At 41.9% G+C, this 19,440-nt stretch overlaps 1 protein-coding gene across 1 annotated transcript in view; it reads left to right on the top strand.

Annotated features, from left to right (window-relative positions):
• The first annotated feature begins 3,351 nt into the window (after positions 1-3,351).
• Positions 3,352-19,440, top strand: part of SHROOM2 (shroom family member 2) — a 130,300-nt gene continuing 114,211 nt past the window's right edge. Inside the window, exon 1 of the mRNA XM_065677471.1 lies at positions 3,352-4,299. Coding sequence (XP_065533543.1) covers positions 4,081-4,299 — 219 coding nt within the window. The 5' untranslated portion in view covers positions 3,352-4,080. The remainder of the gene's footprint in view (positions 4,300-19,440) is intronic.

The following is a 19,440-nucleotide window of genomic DNA, read 5'->3' as shown; positions in this document are numbered from 1 at the left end:
AATCAAAAATTCCATGGGGTTACTAACACCACAGTACAATAGGAAATGCTATTCCTTCACAAATATCAGCTTTAGAAAAATCCTAGATAGTGAATACACAAGGTTGGGATTGAGGGGTTTTTGGTCCTAAAGAACTGAAGAATTCAACATACATTTATCTGAAAGGTCAAGAACTTCTGAAGGTTTTTCAGCACTAATTATTTGTTGATGAAGCCTTATTTGCAATGCAGGAGAAACAACACACACATGGGAAAGCTTTTATAAGTGCTTGAATCATACAGGAGACATCCTGCTGGAGTTTTTCAACATTGTATTTTTCATTTTGGGAAAATGGATAATTTGTTGAAATCAAAGTGTTTTGCGGAAGAGCATGATTATGCTGAATTCATCAGTAGGAACATGGCGGGTTTCCAAAGGAAACCCTCCTAATTCCCAGCTATGCCAGGATGTCTGTCTCCTGGGCTGTTGCTACCCAACCTGTTTCTCCAGGTTCTCAGGACTTTCAGACTCCACAATAAACTGTCAGCAGTTTGCCAAACCTTGAGTTACTTGATCAAAAAATCCATCCACTAAGGAACTTCTTATCACTATTTCAATTGTTTTGGTCTTTGTGATGGTTATTTTCAAAGACACTAGAATTTCAAAGAGGCAGGAGCAGGAAGGCATTGTACAGGTGGGAAGCCATGATCTAATAGCTACTGCTGAAATGTGGTGGAATGAATTGCATGACTGGAGGGCTGCATTTAATGGCTAATACTATTTAGAAGGGATAGGCAACGAAGGAGGGGCTTACCCTTTCTGTAAAATAATATGTAAATAATAGATTGACGGCACGGAGCTGTCTTAGAAAAGCAGCAATGAACAGGTTAAGAGCTTATGGGTAAAAAATTGGTAACCAAACCAACAAAGGAAACCTCAGGGTTGGTGTTTACTACATGCTGCCTGATCAAAAGTAGCTTGTTTATGAAGCAGTTACCTCAACTACAGGAAGCATCATGGCCCCAGGCTCTGATCCTGCAGGAAACTTCACCCTGACATTTCAACAGTAATATTACAGATTGCTGTGCCAGTGGAATTGAGGTCGGTAAAGAGGTCCCTGAGAATAAGATATGCAACTCCATGACTCCTATCCTGTAACACATTTTTCCTCTGAGCTCTGCCAGTGTTCTCACTGGGTTCATACTATCAGCACAAAACTTCAGAAAATACGTTTTTTAATAGCTTTTTGAATCTTTTTGTCTTCACTGTGTAGAGAATACACTGTACATACATTATTATCTATCAACATGTCTTCCACCTCTGGTGACTACCATAGTATTTCTTCAGCAACTATGGCAGGTGATTACATATAAGAAGCTGCATTGGTACAATTATCAAATAGCTAGGTTATTTTGGCCAGTGCCACTGAGGGTACGTACGAGTCTGCTTTGCATCTTTGCTGGAGGTTGCAATCCCTGTAACTGAGCTGATAGAGCAGAACATGTGCCATGGATCAGCTGCTCCATTTTATAGCCCAGCATCTTAGCTCAAATTGTCAATGAGCTATGCATGCCCCAGGGCATGAATTTTTAATTTCAAATGGCTGAGGCAGAGGCACTTTGTCTTTCCACCAAACTGTGATGTCTGGTGGTTAGCTCCAGAAAAGGAGTGGTAACAAACATAGTCTTTACTCTGTGATTATGAGTCAGAAGCCTCTCCTTTGAAATTCTCAGCTGCTGGAAGGGGAAAAAACCCTGCTGAGATGCAGGGTCCAGCACAATGAATGCTCTCAAGACTGAGGGTAAAACATCCTGTTCTAGAGTCATCCTGCAGGTATCCTGCACAATTCAGTGCAGGGTATCTTAAGGAAAAGATGTGTCTAGCCACAAAGGTGAAACAGGCTGTGCCTTAAGAGCAAACCATACCTGATACTGTTTGAAGAAAATCCTGCTATAGAGGCATTTATTCAGAGTTTTGGTAATCTCAGTGACTAAATAGGGAACAGTTATGTGACCTGTGCAACAGAAAGAATAAAGGCTGAGTCAATTCTGTAGAACAAAATTTCACTTGAAATTGTTAATGAAGCTTTAAGTACCAAGGTAGGGAAGCAGGTAAACTTCTGTAGAAGGAGCCTGGTTTACTCTGGTTTACTGCAGAAAGCTTATGTTGCTACAGAGCAGAGACTTGCAAACTGGGTTTGTGGGAGCTATGCCTTCATAAACTCCGACAGCTTTCTTTTGCATGGCACAAAGAGGCATTTGGGCAACTTTTCTGTATCATTGCAAAGTATCTTTGACAATGTTAATTGCACATGTTATTACAGAAAGGTATCCTTCTTACACCACGTTGGTCATACCTGTGTCGTTCTCAGTCCTTCATGTGAAAAAGTCTGTTACTTCCTTCTTCAGGGTGCGTTTACGGCACCCTGATGTATCTTGTGTTTCTACCTCCCATTGCTAACTTCTGTATACTCAGACAACATTTGATGAGTGTTAAGAAGATGTAAGGGATTTTTTCATTGGGGCTTTTGCTAGACAAATACAGTCACCATTGGTTTTCTTATCACGGAAATTAAAAGTAGTATTTTAGAATACATTTACTAAATCCTTTGTTCTTTATCTGAAACCTTATGAAGGCTGTCAGAAGCTGCAGAAATTCAAGTAATAAAATTATCACAATATTTTAAGAAGAGCACGAGTACAGGTCTCCAGCTGGGTTCTGAACAAGCTTCGAATCCCACAGAGAAGGAGAATATAAAACATGTGACGAGAAATCTGTCCAATCTGACAAAAGAAAATTCCTGTCTTGCTTTGGCTTGTCAAACTCACACGTATGAGGAACTTTACATAGCGGTCTATTAGTTTTCCATTGGTAACATTAAAGGAGGAAGGCGACAGAAAGGTGTCATTCAAAATACAGAAATCTGATTTCTGAACTGTTAGCCACCCTAGGGCAGCAGCGACAGCGGGCGCAGCGCTCCCGAGGACGGGGCCCCACCGCGCCGCACCTCAGCCCGCCTCGCCCCCGACTGCCGCTAGAGGGTCTCGGAGGGACAGCGAGGAAGGCTGGCTGGGCACGGCCCCTCCCGCCCCACAGGTGGTGGAGACAGTACGGGGCGGGGGCAGCGGCCGGCAGGAAGTGCCTCCCTCGGCCCCGGCGCGGCTGCCCCCTGACCTGCCCTCCCTCCTTGCTGCCCGGCTTCCTCCCGCCCTGCGTCCCCAGCACTTTTAACCCTCTCTCTGCCGGCAGCCCGCTCCGGCACCGCGGACGGACGGGCGGGATGGGCCCTCCCTCCGCTCTGCTCCCCTCCCCTCCCCGGCCGGCGCGGCGCGGCCCCCTGCCGCCTGGCACCGCGAGGGCGGGGCGTCCCTGGCCGGGGGCAGGCCGCAGCCTCCGGCTGCCCTTACGCCGCCGCCCGTCCCCGCAGGACTGGAGCGGTGTGGCTGCGCTCCACCTGCTCCCCGCTTTTGTTTGGGGACGGGGCGTGAAGGAGAAGCGCGGCCACCCCTTGCGTGTGGCGGGGCCGCGCGGCACGGCCCCGTCGTGGCTCGGGGCTTGCGGACCCTCTCGCCGCCGCCTTTGTCTGGCAGCCGGCCCGGTGCTGCTCTCCTCTCCCGCTTACTCCAACTCCTCACCCGGGCGATCGCTCTGCGGGGCTGCCCGCTTCTGGGGAGGGGCCAACGGCTCCCCCGCTGGGGAAGCCCGCGGTGGAAGGCGGGTTTTGCCCTCTCTTCGGGACGAGAGGCAGGCAAGGAGAGAGCCGAGGGTTCCTCGCCTCGCTGCGCTCCGCCCGGTGTCCCGCGTTGCTCGACGGCGTTTGCCCCGCCGCCAAGTTGCCGCAAGTTGGAGCTTCCCCCCCCCCCCCCACTGCCGCCGCCGGGTTCTGGCCTCGCCGTGAGACAATACAGCGGGCTGCGGAGAGGGAGGAGGAGGAGAGGGGCGGCCCCGGCCCTCTGACTGCCGATGGGGCTGGGCTGGACGGCGCGGCGGGGCGGGTAGGTGTCTCCGCGGACTGCCGCCGGCTGGCGCTCACCGGGAAGCGGCCGGCAGAGGCGGGCGAGCCCCGGGCACGACGGGCGCCGCTGGCGGCGCGGGTGCTGCATGGAGGACGTGGGGCTGCGGAGCGGACGGGAGCGACTGGCTGGCGGCGACCCTCGGCTTGGCGCTGTGCTGGTGGAACCGGGGCCGGTGGTGGTGATGGTGGAGCAGCGGGCAGCGGAGGGCTACAAGCTGGTGGAGGTGCAGCTGACCGGCGGGGCTCCCTGGGGCTTCACCCTGAAGGGCGGACGGGAGCACGGGGAGCCCCTCATCATCACCAAGGTGAGAGGCCCCGGGGGGGGGGTGTGTGTGGGGCGGTGGGTCCAGCCGGCTCCATTTTGGCGGTGACAGCCCAGCGGTGGCAGTGGGCCCGGCCCGGCCTCGCTGCCTGCCCCCAGCCCGGGGCGCACCGTGGGGAGGGGGGCGGCTGCCACGGTGCCGCCGGGCCGGCTCCCTCACGGCGGCGCTTCGAGGGGCCAAGGCGGCCGTTAGCGCCCGGGGAGACGAGACCTGAGGGTGCTGCCGCACTCGCTGCCCGGCCCGGGGCGCATCCGAGCTGGTCTGAGGCCAACAGGTTGTTGTGCACAGTCAGCCTCCCTCCCCGACCTGTTGCCTCTGGTCGCTCTTGTTCCCCGCTAAGAACCTAGTGCAGGCGTTGTGGGCGCTGTAGGGGATCCCACTGTTGCCAGCGCAGCCCGTAACCTGGTGCTGGGCCCTTCACTCCCCACAGTGCTTCTGGCGCACCAGGGTATGGAGGTTAAAACGTCCGGGTCCGAGGCCGAGTTTTGTCCGCTGCCGCTGCACTTGCAAATTCACAATAATTAGGATAACCTTTTGTATCTCCCTCCTTCTTTGAACAAAAGGTGTTGTGGATAGTGGCCGAATCCATGCTCCGAAGACGGGGGAGGGGGAGGCTCGTGGGTACAGAGGCACTTTTTGGTTGCCTTGTATTTTTTTTTCTCATTACCTGTTTTTTATGGCCTTGTGTGCTCACAGCTTTAATCTCAGTGTATCCAGCACGAGTGTTAAAGACATACATCACATTTTCTAGAAAATGTTTTTATCTGGGTGTGTTTTGACTTAAGAACCAGTAATTGTTGGGTTTTGATGTTAAGACAGCTTTCTTGTTGCGCAGTGAAAACACTTTAGAACAGATTCATATGTAGTTGGGGAAAGAAAAAATCCGCATTGGCAAAGCACATTTTGCTCAAGATCTGTAGGAAAAATATGCTTTTGTCTACATGTCCTGTGGATTCTGCCTGTTCCCATTTTAGAAGTGCACAGAGAGTGTCAAAGATCAACAAGTCCTGTTTAATCCATGGCAGAAATTCTTCCAAGTTTTACTTTTTAGTTGTCTCATTGTGAGTTGTCTGGTTGGTTCCCTTCTCCCACGCTTGAAACATCTGCATTATGGACTTACCAAGTTAGGACTTTTGAAACCATCTTCTTCCTAGATCTCTTGTCCGCTTTTCAAGAAACAGTGGTCACCGTTGGATGATGTACATACTGAAAAATGATTGCCTGCCTGTTGGCATCTTACCAGTACCCTGAATTACATAGTATCAAACCTGGGAGCTTTTGTGGAAAGGAGAAAGGAGCTACATACTATGCATATGCTAGCCAGATCAAATAATTCCACCTTTCTGGAAATGGCAAAGAAGTGCTACATCTAAAGGCTGTTCAGTGATACTTATTCATAATGTTACCTAGGTATTAAGTAACAAGATGAAGTATTATTTAAGGACTGTAGTGATAGGACAAGGGGTAACTGGTTAAAACTTAAACAGGGGAAGTTTAGACTGGATATAAGGAGGAAGTCCTTTACTGTAAGGGTGGTGAATGGGTTGGATTGGGTTGCCCAGGGAAGTTGTGGATGCGCCAACCCTGGCAGTGTTCAAGGCCAGGTTGGACAGAGCCTTGGGTGACATGGTTTAGTGTGAGGTGTCCCTGCCCATGGTTTGGAACTAGATTGATCTTAAGGTCCTTTCCAGCCCTGACTATTCTATGATTTGTGGCATGAGGATGTGGCTGTGATATGTGGAGAGAAGTGTCTGGGGATGGGAACCTTGTAAATTAGGTTTGTTGCAAAAGGAATAGTTAAGTGGAACCATACATAGCCTTGATACCTCCTGAAATCATGCTGCTGTGTGGAAGAGAAACCCAGATGCATTCGTGCTGACAATGTGGATCCTTGGGTCTAAATTTTGGGGTGTTTTTGTTTGCTGCTGTTGGATGCAAGTGTACAGAAGAAATTTTGAAACCAGGGGCTGGAGCTTGTGTCCCCCATGTCTCCAGGGCTGCAGTTCTTCAGCTGCGAAACCTTCCTTTGATTTGACCCACTCACGTTGGTGTTGGGTTTTGTGTTCTTCTGTTCCACTTATAGTTGAAAGCTACTGAGATGAATAATTTAATATTGGGGGTTAAAACAGCCCCTCCTTGCAGTGGGAGATGCAAAGTTTGTCTCTTCTTGGCTGAACTTGAGTTACCCCCTTCCTGCATGCGTGTGGGGGATTGTCAGGCTGCCATGGATGAGAAGATGCTGCTTCACCTGCACTTCTCTCTCTGTGGTGTGTGCCATTCCTTCTCAAGTAGGCTGATGGCTGGTCAGTGGGGGGGATCCAGGAAGACCTCCTTGCCCAAATCCTTCAGGATACCTTTGGGAAAACTGGTTTTGTGTATCCAAACTGTGCTTACATGTGAGTTGGCTATGGAGCTCAGTCTCACTCTGTTCCAGGGTGGCTCTGGGGAAATGAGGATGGATGATACCAACTGCTGCTTTTTAAGGAGAGGAATGTGACAAGGTGTGAATGGAGTGTCAGCTAGCAGCTGCTTACCGGGGTTTTCTAGAATTCTGCCTGTCGCAAAAGCAGGATCAACCTTTGAAGAAAGTTACACCTTTATGTAAATGCTGGAGAGTCTCTGGTGTAAATATATCCTGCTTTCCTTAGCACAGGTAGCACAACCATTATAACTGTCAGAAAAGTAGCAACAGAAATTCTGTAATTTTAAAAACAGTGAGCAAGTGTATGTTCGTTTTGCAGCACTTCCTGTGTATCGTACCTCGTGGGTGGTGGTAGTTTCCCTGGTTGTGTGGCTATTTCACTTGCTGACAGGAAGGGAATATTTTTATTACCGATATCATAGCGAGAGTCTAGGGCAAGAAGAGCTGCAAACACTATTTGGGGATTTATTAGCTGGCTGTCTAGTTAATTAAAGCAGAGTATTCTGTGATCTACCAAACTACCAATAATAAGGGAAGGGAAAGCAATGTTAAAGAGGAGAAAAATGTGTCCAGCCTTAGCAAGATGAGCATGCGCTCAGCCACTGGAATTCTGTTGCTGTGCATTGCAGGAGGATTGGGTTAGATAACCTTTAAAGGTCTCTTCCAACCCAAACTATTCTATGGTTAATGTCAGTAGGGAAAGTGCTTTGCCCTGGGAGGGAGGTCAGCCACAGTCTTGCTGCTGGTGCCTGGTAATGGGCCCTGCCCTTGCTGACTGGGAAGGCTTCTCTGATTCATGACAGCATTCTGTTTTATGATAGAAATGTAGTATTATTCTACGTATACAATAATATTTTTCTTTGGAGAAGCAGTCCTGAACCAAGTAAGCAGTATATTGAGTTCACCTGCCAGGTGCAACACTTCTGGTTTGGGTTTGGCGTGTCTTCTGGTATTTTGTTGGAGGCTTTTTCCTTATTCTTTTTGTTGTTGCTGCAGTAGGTACAGAGAAAAACGGTGCGTAATACAGCTTGCTCGATCTTTAAATGTAACTGGTCTTCTAAAACTTGCCCCACCCACGTGCACGTGGTGTTGCTGATATTTAAGGAAAAAAGTATTTTAGCATTGTTGTTGCTTGCTATGACTTTTATAATGACCCTTTAAAAAAAATGCTTTACATTTTTTCTGATCTCTGCATGTGTATATGATAACATTCAAAAAAATTGCCTACAGGCAGCTTGTTCTTGCCTAATTTGACATCTTGAAAGGACTCTCTTTTTATAGCAACATTTGTAATTCAACAGAAGGTGAAATGACAACTTCAAGAACTTTAATGAGAAGTCCCACAAGCCTCAGTTGTTGTGTTGGGGTGGGGTTTTTTTTACCTCTTCTTAAACTCTCAAGAGAGGAGATCTTACTGGAAATAATGAAAATGAAAAGTCGAGGTGCTCAAGTGTGAATCTTGTGAAAATCTCCCATAGCTGCATTATCTTGATTACTTTTACTTTAAAATGACTCTTATCTGAAATGCCCAACATGTAGTGTCAGTCACAGCATTGGTTGGGGGTGGTGGATGGAAAGTCATTTCACGGCCTGTATTAACAATATCCTTCAGACTATGAAGTTGTTCTGCAGCCAGCATTATCCTTATTACAATAAATATTAAAACACTATAGTTTATGCACTGCAAGAAAAGTTGATGTATCATTTAAATAAATTCCTCTTTAGTATCAGCTTTACAGTCATACCTCCTCAAGCTATGATCTCATTGCAGGCTAATCAAGGCTGGGCTTGGCTGGTATTTCGGCAAGATTTCCAAGTGAAACTGAGACTGTTGCAAGAAATTATGTTGTTGATTTAGTAGATAGAGTTCTTGTCTCCTGAATCAGTCCTGAATTCATGCCCCAGGTGGAGGTGCTGTCTTTCAAGAAGCAGCAGTATCAGACAGACTCCAAAGATTTGTTTATTTCTCTTTATTCCATTGTGCTTTCCTAGTGTGCTTCTGTCTGTGGTTAGTTGTGAATTGTAACTTGTATCACATAATAGCTTTTGAAATTGTAGAATGGAATGCTCTTGTAGGACTTCTTCATGGGTTTGTATCAATTTATTATTTCAGTAGTAGGTGAAGTGATGATTGTTTTAAGTAATTCTTTATCTTTTAGAGCCTTAAACATATAAGTAAAAGCAATTATTCGGATTGCTATGCTGCAACAATATTTAGAGGGAAAGGAAAAGGCTTTAATGGTGCTGTGTATGAATAAATCAAAAAAAGACATTTTCAAACATGAACACCAGTTGCCTCCCTCAAGTTAGGTGCTTGAGGTGAGCTGCAATGCTTGTAGACATTAATAATTCTTAAACTTGGCAAATTACTGACCACTTCAACATAAATGCAGTCATTTGTGTAAACAGCTGAGTTTCAGGTTATTAGAAGCTATTGTACTGTGTCAGAGAAAGCATTCTAACGTAGTTCTCCATATGGTGATGAATTTCGTTCACTTCAGTTCTAGAACGATCGTACAGGAAGGACTATTCATTCTGTTTTATTTTCTATCCATATTCTTTTGGTCATCAGAAACAACCAAAATTACTGATTTGAACACATAATCAGTAATTTTAAAAGAATGTGTCAAATCACATTCTGTATTTCCTTTGAAGCCTTTATTCAGCTTCTTAATTTACAAGAGGGATTTATTCTTTTGGAAAGATTAGTCCGAGTTAGACCTTTGTGCTGTTAAATTTGATAGCTGAGAAATTTTAAGAAATGTTTACATATTTGAATGAATGTTTTAGGATTAAATAGTATCATGTAGCTGTTTATCTTTTTCTTTGTCAAATATGTTAAAAATTAGTTTTTTTTCAGTGCTATAGAAACGGTTTCGAGTGCTGTTTGCCTTTGTGTGTGGTTGCTGGATCCAAGGTCCCTATTATTGGAAGAAAGGAGTTGATTTGCTTTGATGCAAGATGTTACTGCTTTTTACTTTGGTAAGCTGAATGATGAAGGAATGCTCTCAATTTTAGCACTTTTAATGGCTGTTGTATGAGTTCTTTGTTATAACTGATAATTTACTGGCAGAATGGAGCCGGTAAACGGTTGTAAATGGTGTAAAGGGTCTGGCTGTGGAAGTCTGAGGTTTGAGAGGTTGTTTTGGGGTTGTTTCGGTTTTGTGTTGTTTGTTGTTTTGGTTTTTTTTGGCAAGAACATCAACAGTTGAAATGCCACCAGTACTGGAAATTGCATTTTAAAGCTATATTGGATGTTGTTACACGTGATCTACAAACTGTGTAGGGAGTTGAAATGAAAGGATGAATTAGAAGACTTGTGACTTGAGATGTTTCAAGTCAGTTGAGTTACACGCTTAGGAATCAACAGTGTGAGGGTATGATTTGAGAAATTGGGGTGCCTGCACTTGCAGTCCTGAAACTGCAGTTTTCTTTGTGCATTTCAGGACAAAAATCCTCCGGAGGAGTTAGAATGCTGTGTTTAAAACCAGAACTAAGAAACTTCCTCACAACAACCTAACTTCTGACTTTGGGAAATCCTGTCTGCTTCCAATTTGCTTGGTTTTTCTCTCCTCTGCATTTCCCCCTTCCACCTATTGAGGCAAAAAGTGTCAAATCTTCATGATATTTTAGTTTGAAACAAGATGCAAACAAAAACATTCATGTGTGCAGTCTGGCAGAGGAATTGATGTGTGTTGTGGGAATAGTTACTGCAGTAGGAGTTAGACCGTGAGATTGCATGTTTGAATGTTTATTAATATAGTCTATATAAAGGAAAATTTAAACTTCTCATTGTTAGTCTGTTGCTACTTTTCAGTATGAATTTTGAATGCTACCACAGGCATTAGCATAGAAGACCAGCAAGAGACCTCTAATTATTGCTTGCTGTTGCCGGAAGATTGCCAGTAACACCATTTATTACCTAGTTATCTGTCATGCTTATGTTGCTGTTTGTTTTTTTGTTGTTATTTTTGTTTGTTGTTTTTTTGGGGGAGGAAAAAACTGTGTGGGCTTGTGTGGTATTTGTGCATATGCTGCATATGCTTTACTCAACAGACTGAACATTAGACTGTATATATATTTTTCCTGCGAAAGTTTATTCATTGTGTGTTCTCCCACTTAATGAATATTTAAAGTACGGGAGTGTGGAAAGAGCAAGGTAAATGGGAAATGAAACCTGGTCATGAATAGATTAGAGAAAACAACTGTGTGGTAGTAACCAAGCCAATATTACATCACGTGTCAGCTTTTTCTCCTTGAGGAAAGCCATTTGTCTTCCTATGCACTTGTAATCTATACAGAGAATACCTAATATGTGTCTAGTTTTGTGGGTCATTTTATTAGAGAAGTTTGAAATGAGTCCCAGCCATTAAGCAGATTTTTTTTTACTTGCTGTACATTTGAGAGATACAGTGCATGAACCATTTCCCTGAGAGGTAAAGTGAAAATTGACACTGTTATGTCGACATTTCACCTGTTTCATCTATGCAGGTTTGCTTTCTATTGTCTTTGTTTTGAGCCTATTTGGTATAATGTTAATTGAAGTTTGGTTGGGGTTTTTTTTTTTGTTTGTTTGTTTTTAAATACACATATATAAGTATAAAGAAAAATAAGTATCTCTGTAAAACTTAATGAATGTCCTTCTGGGGTTTGGATTTTGTGGCTTTGGTTTTTTTTTTTTTTGATGGTTGTGTGTTCTTTTTCCTTGTATTTTTTGCCTATCTTTAAGATGATAAACAAATTTGGAAGCTTTCTAGTTCCACATAAAACAGTGTTTTCAGTTTCTTAAAGGTGCTATTCCCATCCTCTTCCCCATCAAGAATATTATTGCCACTCGGGTGGTGAATTTTAAGGAGTTCAAATTTTTTGCCTACTTGTAACTTCGCAGATAAAGTGTTATACAAGCAAGATGGAATGTAAGGTTTATGGAATGGATAACAGAATGCTTTTTGTTTAAGTGCATTCATTCAGTGATAGGAAACAGCTGCAAAATCTTGACTGTAACCTGTTTCGGATGCACTTGTAGAATGTGTTTGTATCCTTCATACAAACTTTGCCAAGCAGCAGAGTTTTGGTGGTGTTCTCACCAAAACTGGACATTAATAGATGTTTTTGGAAAGTGATTTGGAGTGTTTTAATTAGACGTGACTTGAGTACTCTGAATTGCTTTGATTGTAAATTTGATTTGCCATCAACTCTGTGAGAAGCTGAGGAAACCCATGGTTCCTCACCACCTACTTAGGTGCCTGTGTAGGTATCTGTAGTGAGATGAAATATACTCAATCAAGATTGTCTGTTTATTTGCAACATGTTTGGCTATATCTAAAACTGTTGGAAATTTCTTCTCTGTTTGTGCTTTGTTTCTGAACATCACAAGAATGTCACTTTTCAGTTTGATTATTTGAGCTAATCGGGGAGAATCATAAGCTACCAAGGAGGACAGTGTGAAGTTAGAGAACTTTCTTCTCCCTGTGAATTAATACAGTATTACTAATTACTATTAAGTCTCTAATTAATTCATGGCATTCTTGGTAAGCACAGGTCAGGTCATGAAGATACGAGAATGGCTTCTGCAATGTAGCAAGTTATTGGGGCATCTTTTTAGTGACCTTTGTGTGTACCTGGGGGTCATTGTGGAGTGCTGAACTCCCCAAGACAGAGCTGACTGTTTGGTAAATGTTGGAAATGCAGCAAATGCTGCTTTGAGAAACTAAATAGCTTTTGTCAGGTACCCAGTTCTTGGATTGACTCTTAAAGTAGAAACAGATGGAGTAAAGTGTGTGATGATAGAAAAGAGGTGGTTATTTCAGAGTTCTGAACCCTGATGAAACCATAAAATGAACTGAAAGCTTTAAACTATTCAGGCAAAGGCAGAGTAGGGTTAGCACTGAGGAGAAGGCTTCAGTTCCTGTGTTCTTATACTTCTCTTGCCCAACCCCATGTATAAAGGGAGCTTCCCCCTCTGCCTCCAGCCTTGCTCTCACCCCTTTAAAATCTCTGTTAATTTCCACGTTGCTAGATTCTCTGAAATATTTGAATTCTTCTACTTACTTATTCACATTCTTCAACTCTGATAAATAAATTGGGAAATACGTTGTCATGTTTAGAAGGAGGATGAATCATGGGTGAGACCCCTCTTGTTACTGTGATTGAAGATGGCCTTATCGGATGCTTTCTTTGCTCCAGGTTCTTAGCTGCTCTGTCAGTCGTGGTTCTGAGATTGACCATATTTGTACTCACAGTAGTATAGTTCTTTGCTGTTGCTTGTCATCTACAACAGGGCATTTAATGTTCTGTTAATAACAGTTATTTCTAAACAGTTTGGCAGAGATTGTAAGAATGCTCTTGCTGATGTGTGAAGTTGGGTGGTGTTGTAGCATAACCTGATGTAACTAATTCAGAGCTTTTTTAAATGGAAACCCATGAACTTCATTCTCAGTTGGGCTTTTTCTCTTAAATGGAAAAAGATCCAAGTGTTAGTGAAACTTACTTGAAACAGAATCTAGAACCTTTTAAAATGGCCAGACATCTTATTTTTAGAACAAGTTCTTCATTCTCAGTCTTTTTATTATATTATTTCTGAATACTTGCCATCAGGTCTGTATAGCTGAAGTAGGAAGAGATCTGAGAATCATGACAGTACAATAAATTTGTTCAAGAGTACAGGTACCTACACTGTACTCGGAATTGCTGCTTTCACTACTGTTCCTCATCAGTAAAATAGATGATTGTTCTCAAAATCCCTCCACAAAGCTGTAAAATCAGATTATTTTGGATTTTTTGTCTCTTGAGGTAAAACATATTTGTTGTACACTTGCTTTGAAAGCTTCCAACGTAAACTATGAAACAAAGCAGTATCTCCCAGTTTCCCAAATGCACATAAACTGTTCATCATTCTTTAGGTAATAAATCTGTGATTCTGTGATGAATACTATATAAAAATACTGTTGGGGGGTAGCAATACTTTATTTGGAAGCTATATATTTTTTTTTTTTTTAGTATAATTCTACAGTACTTTAGGATAGTATCATAGAAACATGATTTCATAGTAGAGGAACTGAAATGCTTCCTACACAGTATCGGTTAGTCATCACTGTGTTAATTTTCTTAAACAAATTAGATGCAAAAATGAGTTTGTGGGTGGCTAGCTGGCCGATATCTGATATAATGAATTCTTCAACTCTTAGTGAGTATTTGATTCTGGATAATGATATCATTACAGTATTGTAAATTGCTTTCTTTCCTCTACAAATACATATGTTGTTGATCCAGAAGAAAGGAGAATGTTAGATTTTCATTAGAAGCATTTGCAGTTGCTCTTTTTATGGAATAGCAAAGTGCTGTTTCCCAGCCGTTTAAATAAAAGAATGATGCTAACATACTGTGTTGACATGAGGTAGGGATGTTTTTGGTGTTTATATGTGGAAGCCTTATGGATCTGTTAAATATAACATTTAGAATTGTCAAGTCAAGATGTAAGAGAAATGTAAACTTTCAAAATCATAGAATAGTTTGGTTTGGAAAGGACCTTAAGATTATCTAGTTCCGACCCCTCTGCCATGGGCAGGTATGCCTTGCTATAGACCATGTTGCCCAAAGCTCTGTCCAACCTGTCCTTGAAAAATCAGCTTTTATAAACAATCTGTAATCTGTTTTTTTACATGACTGTTTTGGTGAAACGCCTTTATTTCTAAATATAAGGGCTTCTGTAAAATCAAAAAGTAGTGTCTTCTTCTGAGGCTGGAAGGTGTTACATCATACTGGATGCTCTTAAATGCAGGTCTAATGCTATAATGTTTTTTCTGGTTTCCAAAAAATTGGTAGGGCAGAACTTTAAGGTAATTTTTTTTTCTCCTTTTAAACTGTGTATTCTTAGTATGTGCAAGAATATTTGTATTTCCTATTATTTTTCATTTCCCCTGTTTTGTAAAAGGTAAATCCCAACAATTTACTCCCCTGCTTATAAAATTTAAGCTACAGTGATCTGTTAGCAAAATAAACTTTTTTTCTGCAGTCTTTACCTTCTGGGAACTTGATGTTTTTACTGAATGCTGGGGGAGATTGCTATCAAGAGCAGGGAGGAGGGCTGTGCCTTTCCTGACACTTTGGAGACCTGAAGAGTTTCTGTGATTGCACAATCTGATTTTAGGGAGGAGTGTAAGGCAAGTCTTCTTTTGCTTAACTGAATTTCTTCCGGCTGATTAAGGGAATTGTCATCTTAAAAAATATTGTAGCTGTGACCTGTTATGTCAGAAGTGGAGGTGGTTAAAACATGAGAGGGGAGAGGCATGTGGCATTTCAGTGGTTTGGTTCCATGAAATCAGTGTTGAGTCAAAGTTTGTGAAGCTTCAACACAGAACCCTGTGAGAAGCAAGGAGCTGGAAATGTTAGGGAATTGAAAATTAGGAGATTTACTAATTGCCTCTTTTGCCACAAGTCTCTGGTTGCACTGAGTTGTATGGTATCTTTGCCTCGATGTCTGCTGTTGAATAGGACTAAGAATATTTCCCTACTTCACAGATGCCTGTTTCTTATGAAACAGACCTGACATGGAAGTGCTGAAACATTATAAACTTTATGGTGTTTCTAGTAAAACCCAGAACCCAAAAATATATGGGAACTCTACAAGTACAAATAGTTGTGTGATTCTCTTGGGAGCAAACTTTTTTACACAAGCACAAAGCATTGTTTTACATTGTCTCCAGTGTTTGTCATAAACGATGTACCAAAGTGTACATTAGTGTACAATTAGTGTAAACTTGTAATTTAGTTAGAAAATTAACCCCCTACCTACCCAAAATGTGCAGATTCTCTCAGTGCCTCAGGAAAGTAGAAGAGATGAATAGAGTGAGACAAGATGTCAGCACCTGAGTAGGGATGCTGTCATAATGTGGGCTTCTTATATGAAAGGTCAAGCAGGCATTTGAATCTGTGAGATTTAGAACATTTGTTAGCAATAAAGCTTCATAAGGAAATATATTTTTGTAGCCAAAGTACACATCGGTGCTGTCTAGTTGAATTTCCTTCAGTTTCTGATGACTATGACATTCTTGCAGCTCCTTCAAAGATAGACACTGTCAGTGGCTTGAAGAATGATGAACTTACGGTTCATCATTGTCTAAGGTGATAACATAGAACACAAGTTTCAGCAGAATGAAGGCAACACGTATATGTTTTCATATGATTGCAGACAGACTTAAAAATTTACTTTCATCTGCACATCCCCAGCAATAATTGAAGGCTACTGTTTGCTCCAATGTATTGTATCAATGACTGGTACATTCACCCCATGTTTCGACTGAAGGGTATTGGGCTAGCATAAGACTCTCTATCCTTAATCTGGTGCTGCAGACACTGGTTTGCAGCGATGTGGTTTATTTTACTGAAAGCTGACTGGGGAAATGTTGCATGAGCAATTTAATTAGCTGATTAGAGGGAGTGGAAATGAGCAGCAGGGAGTGGCAACATCATGGTAATACAGTCACACGTCCCACAGTGACTTACAGGCTGTAGTCCGCCTGACTTTCAGTGAGAATAAATTTGAAGTGTGGAGGTCATCTTAGAAAACAGGAGATCAGCATTTATGACTTCTGAATTTTCATTACCGAACAGTTTGAATCCAGACCTATACTGTTTCTTCATCTTGTGATTTCAAAAAAAATGCATCCATCCCTCCTTTGAGGACAAAATGGACATAACTTATTAAGATCAGAGTAAAAAGAAAAGTTTTACTAGTTTTATTGTTTTGGTACCAAATAAATACTTCATATTTGAATATCTAGGAGAGCATGTTCACTAAATCAACACCAATTAAGTCATGCCATCTCACAACTAGGTCTACATCTGTTGTGGCTACCTCTTTTTCTAAAGGTTTGGAATTCTCTGGGATATTTGATTGATGCTGGCTGCAGTTTGTTATGGCCAGGTTTTCTTTTCTTTGTAGTCTTTGGGGAAGTTTCTATGAAGACTTTTCTGTGCAGCTTCTTTTGATGTGAAATAAATCAGTTGTATACCTTCTAATAACATATTGCTAGGGATTATTACTCTTTTAAAATGAGTTTGAACTTTGGACTGAAAAGTTTTCTTCTATATTTCTAACTTTTTTTTGTAATGGTTCCAGTTCTGATTAAACGACTTCTTGGTCACTGGAAAGCTGCATTTAGATTTAGACTGTTATAAAATGTCTAGAGGAAAATTCTTCATGGATGTGTTTGACTCTGTTAATAACAAGACTGGCTTCCAACTTCTAAAACACAGTTGGCAGTTCATGTCCTGAAAAGTAGCCCACCAGTCAAACTTTAGGCAGTGGACAGTAACTCATTTGCAGTAAATCCATGAGAGGAAGGAGAAAGCATACTATTTGGCCATAAAATTTGGCATGTTATCATATATTGTTGTAAGGAGTGTGGGCTAGGGTTGTATATATAACTTTGAATTACAGAAGTCTTAAATCATTTTACAGAGTTACTTGCTCTGTAAATTTTATATTGTTTATTTTTGTAATAGGTTTCATGTTTGCTTGCTTTTACTTTTTTTTTTTAGAGAAGACAAAGGAAATGTGGCATCTTAGACTATCAGGAGCAACAGTAGATGTTTCTTGTGGGGGTCAACACTAGGAGATGATTGGGGTACCTTGCCCGCCAGGTTTAGGTTTGCTGCTGTCAGAGGTATGTTTGGATTTGAGAACTTGGTCTCCAGGTTCTGAAGAGAGTGTATTTTAGTTGCCTTTTCTTTCCAGTACTTGGTCCCAGCCTATTCTGAATTTTCTTTAACCTGATTCAGCTTTGCCTCTCTCTTACCTACAAGTCTTTATCCCTTATCATTTTCCTCATCTGAGTGGTTCCAGATTCAATTCAACAGACAAAAATCTTTCTTTACTGGTTTCTCTTAGTCTACTGTTTCTATCCCTAGCTCCAAATCTTGTTTTGCCTTTTTTTGTCACATGCAGTTTTGCTTATATGGCCTCCTTCCCTTTTCTTTGGCACCTCTTTGCTTAGCCCCAAGCCTACAAAATGTTTAGGATGGAGGATTTCCACACAGGACTTGTAGTTGATAGAGACTTCTAATAGCTAGATGCTTTCAAAGGTGTTTAACTCAAGCAATAGAAGGCATATATGTATGTAGACAGCCATATGCGCATCCTGCATGCTGTCAGATTACTCCTTTTACTGAAGAGGGTGTTATTAGAGTGTTTCAAGTTACGGTTTTGCTTTTCAACATAAGTATTTATTTATTTCTTCCCTTTATTTCTTCATTTGTTTCTTGGAACCAGATGAACCATCTCGGCTTAAATTTAAGAAAATTGAAAGTTTGAGGCTGGCATGCACAGTCGAAAGTTTCTGCCGAACTAATTGAAGTGTGGCAAATTCATCAACTGCTGAAAGAAAATCTGTCTTATGATGGGGAAGCATCAGTCAACTTTGAGCAGTGAAGTGGCTGATACCACCTGTGGTTAATTACCAAAATGGATCTTAGAGTAAGATGAGGACGTAAGCTGATTTTTGTCCAACCATGGCTTTGGCACTACTTTATTAGAAAGGTATAATATGGAAATGAGAGCAACAAAAAGATGTCTGCACTTGTTTGCATTGAAACATGTGATACAATGAAGAGGAAATTGGGAGCTTGTAGAAGAACAGTGATTTTTATGTCTTTTGTAGTTGTATTTGAAGGTAACCAGTCCACCTTTTCAATTCAGAGCCAGAGTATTCGTTACAGACTGTGACCTGAAAAAGTATCCTGTGAATAGTGGTGTGGAACAGAGCACATTGTTTTCTCTCTGCTTCTGTGACTCATGGAGCTAAGATGTCTCATCCAGCATTAGTTTTTGAAGAGTGTCTATCAGGGTTAGTGGATATTTTGTGGTGGTTGATGATAGCTGTCCAGGTGATCATTGAATTGTAGCGAAGCATCAGAAGAATGTGTCTTCTTTCTGTGTTATTCTGAGAGTTATTTCCCTTTCTGATTAGCTGTGAGTTGAGGCATAAGGAGAATGATATCGTAGTTAATACATTCTAAAAAGCAGAGGTAGATTTAATATACAGTGACAGAAAAGGAATTTTCCATTCTTGATCATGTAGTATTCAAAGCTTACAATTTTGGGAGGAAAGCGGGAACACCTGATGACCTTCAGCACATTCCAGTCTTATTTTTGGTTGTTTTTCTGGTTGGCATTTTTTTTTTAAGACCCCCCTTCACCCCCAGTAAAAAAAAGGTGACAGTTTCATATGCATTTTGTTCTTATCTGGTTTACATTCACAGATTGATTTCCTTAGCTGACCAAACTGCTGGTGATGGATTCCAGTTTCTTCTAGAGTTTCAAGGTCTATAATTAAAGCTTATGAACTTAAGGATTTAATTTTAGTTACTGAATGCTACATCTCAAAGGACTCGAGTTAAAAACTCTGTAAGCTGTATCTCTTGTGGAAGCACTTCTCATTGTAACGCAGTTTGTTATGCACATGGGATGAGGACTCTCTTGGAGGAGAAGAGTTTTAAGATTTTGGATGGGCAACCATGTGGAGTTTAAGATGCAGTGGCATTACAAAAAAGAGTGTGCTGTCTTGGGTGTCAAAGACGGGTGTAGTCACTGTGAGTAGGTGGGGTTTTAATCTGGTGCACAACAATTTACACAGGCTTCCAGTTTGTTAAGAAGGTGTTGAAAATCCAGTAAAGTGCTGGGAAGTGACATACTTAAAGGT

This window comes from Lathamus discolor, chromosome 4 (assembly GCF_037157495.1).
Source record: "Lathamus discolor isolate bLatDis1 chromosome 4, bLatDis1.hap1, whole genome shotgun sequence".
Classification (NCBI taxonomy): domain Eukaryota; kingdom Metazoa; phylum Chordata; class Aves; order Psittaciformes; family Psittacidae; genus Lathamus; species Lathamus discolor.
Note: the sequence above shows the minus strand (reverse complement) of the source record. Positions and strands in the feature narration are given on the sequence as shown.